Source organism: Diaphorina citri, unplaced genomic scaffold, assembly GCF_000475195.1.
Source record: "Diaphorina citri unplaced genomic scaffold, Diaci psyllid genome assembly version 1.1 scaffold123, whole genome shotgun sequence".
Classification (NCBI taxonomy): Eukaryota; Metazoa; Arthropoda; class Insecta; order Hemiptera; family Psyllidae; genus Diaphorina; species Diaphorina citri.
The window spans coordinates 331,118-337,182 of NW_007377560.1; the positions used below are offsets into that span (position 1 = coordinate 331,118).

At 33.0% G+C, this 6,065-nt stretch overlaps 1 protein-coding gene across 3 annotated transcripts in view; it reads right to left on the bottom strand.

The window, feature by feature from the left end:
* Nucleotides 1–6,065, bottom strand: part of LOC113465539 (putative uncharacterized protein DDB_G0291812) — a 23,381-nt gene that overhangs the window by 9,211 nt on the left and 8,105 nt on the right. The window contains exon 2 of one of the 3 annotated variants that reach the window (XM_026820134.1): nt 2,568–3,710. In XM_026820134.1, coding sequence (XP_026675935.1) covers nt 2,568–3,407 — 840 coding nt within the window. In that variant the 5' untranslated portion in view covers nt 3,408–3,710. Of the gene's footprint in view, nt 1–2,341; nt 3,711–6,065 lie in introns of all 3 variants that reach the window. The other 2 variants (XM_026820136.1, XM_026820135.1) reach the window with 2 other exon arrangements.

Genomic DNA, 6,065 nt, shown 5'->3' on the forward strand with positions numbered 1-6,065 from the left:
CCGTCATTTTTTCCCCTTTCCTAACCCATGACAGTACTAGCCAGAGTATTTTATTTGTTCGAAAAAATTCTAATAAAAAATTTAGTCAAACCTTTTTTTAATACTCGTGAATACCAATGTTGTACCTATTTCTTTTTTAATGATAAATAGGGGAAGGGTAATTGCAGAGAACGTTTGTGCTAGCTTTGAGTTGCTACTCTTATTTAAGAAGAAGAAAAGTATTGTCTTGTACAAAGCTCAATGTGATTTCTCAGTTTCTTTAGCTTTAAGATAGCATTTGTTGTAAAGAAATGTGTCTCAGTTTGGCTAAAGAAATTGAGCAATCACAACAAAAAAAAGTCAATGATTTTAAAAAGGTTGTGAATTTGTGGACATTCCATACCACTCAGAAATAATGAAAAAGATCAAATTTATGTCTGTGAAATGTCATTTCTTCCCTCTTATTCACTTTTCGCCTGGTCTCTTATTTGCAGAACTAATCGTGCCCGTGCCCATCAGTACAGTGCTGGGCCCCAACATCTCCCTCATACCAACCGAATTGCTGAAGAAAAACATCAACTCTCTTGAATCAAAAATGTTTCCTCCACTATCAAAACTAACGCCCTCTGTGTCTTGTACTGAAGTTAAACCTTCAAATGTGTTAGATTTGAAAACTTCAAGCGCGGAACCGAGTAAATCGGACTCTTTATCTTATATTGAAAATTTAAGCAAAACTGGCGCAGTCATGTCTGCAGGAACAACGGGGGATAAGAAATCCGCAGTGTCCGGCTGTACAAGTTCTCTGTACGATAATGTAAACAAACTGTCCAACACTAGCACTTACGAGCCGAGGAAATACAAGTGTCCAAACTGTAGCATTACGTATAAATACAAGCAAGCGTTTAAGGAGCATTTGCTGTACGACTGTAAGGCGGCCTTTACCAAGCCCATGTTTGTGTGTCCGTACTGTCAGAAGATTGGACAGAAACAGTTCCTACGGGAACATATTATTCAGGAACATTTGATGTAGAGAGAACTCTGGACAGTATAAATAGCTAGGGATTCCGATACGGATTATCCGGCCCGAAGGACCGAAGATTGAATTTTAGTGCAATGCTTTATGCTACGAGTAAAAGACAACTTTTTTGCCGATAGAGTATTATTGGTATAATATTAAATGTTTAATTTTTATTAGTTGATCCCGCCCGAAGGACCAAAAATTGAATTTTAGTGCAAATTGCAATGCTCTATGCTACGAATATAAGGTTGTAAGGAGATTTTTTGTTTTCATGATAGAATATTATTGATATACTATTTATGACACGTTTAATTTATTTATTTTTTGTTAGTTGATCAGAGTTTTACCTTGTAGATAATTATATTATTTGTAAATTAAGATTTGTATTTGACATTTGAACTCCATAGTTGAAAATTATTATTTTTTCATTCCTTTTTTGTATTTAACATTTGAACTCCATAGTTGAAAATTATTATTTTTTTATTCCTTTTTTGTATTTAACATTTGAACTCCATAGTTGAAAATTATTATTTTTACATTCCTTCATCAGTCCTGTAGGCATTTGCTTTTATATTTGAAGCACTCAGTCTGTACATAGACACTTTCTTCTTAATTTTTATTCAACTTAGAGCTGTGAATTTGAATTTATTTTTTCTGTTGAACTCCTTTTACTGTTTCTTTGAGACAGAATTGGTTCAAAAAAAAGAATTGTATATTTAAAAAATGAAAAGAAAAAATGAAAGTAACCTGCCTTACTTACTTCAATTTCCTATTTTTTTGCTTTGTTTATTTTCACTCCAAAATATTTACCCAAGTAGATCGTTTATTTATTTACTGTTATGAAGTACCTAATGCATTTTCCCTCCATACAGAAAACTATTTATTTTTAAAACCATATTTATTGTATATGTATAGTTACGTTTATTTATTTACTGTTATGAAGTACCTAATGCATTTTCCCTCCATACAGAAAACTATTTATTTTTAAAACCATATTTATTGTATAGTTTATTATTTTTAATCGATGTAAAAAAAGAAGAGAGGAAATAATGGAAAAAATACATGGAAATTATTGTTCTTATTTTATTTCAATATGATAGATATTTTTATTTATAATGGACGTTTTGAAGGTTTCGGATATGATTTCCTTCATAGGCCGATCACTGAAGTTGAGCGTGATTGGTATTCGTATGGGTATGGGTGATTGATTTTCTGGACAATCTCATGTTGCTGGCCCTCATATCAAACCTATTGAAAATGTCAACTTATTGTCATTTATTTTTCTTTTTCGATATTTACAACGTCCCATATTTGTTCGCCATAAAATCACTATATTTCAATCATCTTCATCTGTGTCATGGCTATTTTCTTCCAAGTTAATGAAATCTACATGTTTACTACTTGCTTGGCCTCCACTGTTGAAATCGCCAATACTGGAATTCTGAGATTTGTTAGCATTATATTGTCTGGGGTTCATTGGTGTTGCAAACTGATGTGGTAAGTTCAGTTGTACAGGACTGGATTGTGCTGACAGTAGCTTGGATAGAACTTCTGACTGGCTTTGTGTTATCTTATTGTTCTCTGTTTGTATACGTAGTAATAAACTCCTCTGTAAATTACTTTGTTCTTGTTGTTGGAGTTTCAGATGTAGGAATTTCTGCGCTGTTTCGGTGGGTGAAATGTTCTTTGTACTCTCATTATTGTTCAATATGGACAACACTTGTTGCGTGTTATCGGTTTTGTTCAACATCTCATTCAGTTCGTTCTTGCTAATTACTAAATTATTGTTATTATGAGCGTCAATATTCAACTCATCATCGCAGTCTGTTTCTTTGTTAATGAGAATATAGTTGGCGCTCTTATATTCGCTATGTTTATAACTAATGTGTGTCTTTAGATTGTCTTTCCTATAGAAGTCTTTCAAACAGACACCGCACTGGTACCGTTTCTTCCTATCGCATTCATATCGTACATGCCTATACAAATGATTCTTATTGCGATAGGACCGATTACATTTATTACATGCATATCTATCAATAAGGTTACTACTATTGGTATAAATCATACGATTAATTTCGTTTCGGATTCGCGTGTTTTTTTCCGCTACCAAATCCCTACCGAGGTGATTGTTTGGAGGTAGCGTTGGATTCAAATGTATGTTTTGTGCTATATTTATGTTGATATTTTTTTGTAATCCTAATGGAATGTTTGCCTTTGCTCGTAGCAATCCTCTCAGAGGATTCGCTTGATTCCTAGCCATTGGGTTTGAGTTTAGGAAAGCTATTCTGGACCAAGCATCAAATGCTGCTGAGGGTTTTGATGTGGAACTGTTGGATGGATTGAGGTTGGGTTGCAGATGAGGTTGTCCTTGCATGGAAGCTGCTGCTAACTGTCTCCGATACTGATTCATCTGATTTGAATGCTGGAGATTTCGGTAGAATTGCTCAAATTTTGCTGTGAAAAATAATCAAAGATTTTTTTAAAGGATATAACACATGCGAATAACATAACTAGTTCTAGTGTATCTCTTTCAATGTTACCCATTTTGTCAATGTTAATTGATAAACACATAGCTTCCAAATGAAGCAAATACGTGCTAGCGCGAATTGTTATAAAATTATTTCATTTCATATAAAAATGAAGACGAATATTGTGACAAGTTCATTCCCAAACGGAACAGATGCTTTGATCCCAAACGGAAGCACTTACAAACCTACGAACCAATCAATGAAGGAAATATAGTGATTTTATGGCGAACAAATATGGGACGTTGTAAATATCGAAAAAGAAAAATAAATGACAATAAGTTGACATTTTCAATAGGTTTGATATGAGGGCCAGCAACATGAGATTGTCCAGAAAATCAATCACCCATACCCATACGAATACCAATCACGCTCAACTTCAGTGATCGGCCTATGAAGGAAATCATATCCGAAACCTTCAAAACGTCCATTATAAATAAAAATATCTATCATATTGAAATAAAATAAGAACAATAATTTCCATGTATTTTTTCCATTATTTCCTCTCTTCTTTTTTTACATCGATTAAAAATAATAAACTATACAATAAATATGGTTTTAAAAATAAATAGTTTTCTGTATGGAGGGAAAATGCATTAGGTACTTCATAACAGTAAATAAATAAACGTAACTATACATATACAATAAATATGGTTTTAAAAATAAATAGTTTTCTGTATGGAGGGAAAATGCATTAGGTACTTCATAACAGTAAATAAATAAACGATCTACTTGGGTAAATATTTTGGAGTGAAAATAAACAAAGCAAAAAAATAGGAAATTGAAGTAAGTAAGGCAGGTTACTTTCATTTTTTCTTTTCATTTTTTAAATATACAATTCTTTTTTTTGAACCAATTCTGTCTCAAAGAAACAGTAAAAGGAGTTCAACAGAAAAAATAAATTCAAATTCACAGCTCTAAGTTGAATAAAAATTAAGAAGAAAGTGTCTATGTACAGACTGAGTGCTTCAAATATAAAAGCAAATGCCTACAGGACTGATGAAGGAATGTAAAAATAATAATTTTCAACTATGGAGTTCAAATGTTAAATACAAAAAAGGAATAAAAAAATAATAATTTTCAACTATGGAGTTCAAATGTTAAATACAAAAAAGGAATGAAAAAATAATAATTTTCAACTATGGAGTTCAAATGTCAAATACAAATCTTAATTTACAAATAATATAATTATCTACAAGGTAAAACTCTGATCAACTAACAAAAAATAAATAAATTAAACGTGTCATAAATAGTATATCAATAATATTCTATCATGAAAACAAAAAATCTCCTTACAACCTTATATTCGTAGCATAGAGCATTGCAATTTGCACTAAAATTCAATTTTTGGTCCTTCGGGCGGGATCAACTAATAAAAATTAAACATTTAATATTATACCAATAATACTCTATCGGCAAAAAAGTTGTCTTTTACTCGTAGCATAAAGCATTGCACTAAAATTCAATCTTCGGTCCTTCGGGCCGGATAATCCGTATCGGAATCCCTAGCTATTTATACTGTCCAGAGTTCTCTCTACATCAAATGTTCCTGAATAATATGTTCCCGTAGGAACTGTTTCTGTCCAATCTTCTGACAGTACGGACACACAAACATGGGCTTGGTAAAGGCCGCCTTACAGTCGTACAGCAAATGCTCCTTAAACGCTTGCTTGTATTTATACGTAATGCTACAGTTTGGACACTTGTATTTCCTCGGCTCGTAAGTGCTAGTGTTGGACAGTTTGTTTACATTATCGTACAGAGAACTTGTACAGCCGGACACTGCGGATTTCTTATCCCCCGTTGTTCCTGCAGACATGACTGCGCCAGTTTTGCTTAAATTTTCAATATAAGATAAAGAGTCCGATTTACTCGGTTCCGCGCTTGAAGTTTTCAAATCTAACACATTTGAAGGTTTAACTTCAGTACAAGACACAGAGGGCGTTAGTTTTGATAGTGGAGGAAACATTTTTGATTCAAGAGAGTTGATGTTTTTCTTCAGCAATTCGGTTGGTATGAGGGAGATGTTGGGGCCCAGCACTGTACTGATGGGCACGGGCACGATTAGTTCTGCAAATAAGAGACCAGGCGAAAAGTGAATAAGAGGGAAGAAATGACATTTCACAGACATAAATTTGATCTTTTTCATTATTTCTGAGTGGTATGGAATGTCCACAAATTCACAACCTTTTTAAAATCATTGACTTTTTTTTGTTGTGATTGCTCAATTTCTTTAGCCAAACTGAGACACATTTCTTTACAACAAATGCTATCTTAAAGCTAAAGAAACTGAGAAATCACATTGAGCTTTGTACAAGACAATACTTTTCTTCTTCTTAAATAAGAGTAGCAACTCAAAGCTAGCACAAACGTTCTCTGCAATTACCCTTCCCCTATTTATCATTAAAAAAGAAATAGGTACAACATTGGTATTCACGAGTATTAAAAAAAGGTTTGACTAAATTTTTTATTAGAATTTTTTCGAACAAATAAAATACTCTGGCTAGTACTGTCATGGGTTAGGAAAGGGGAAAAAATGACGG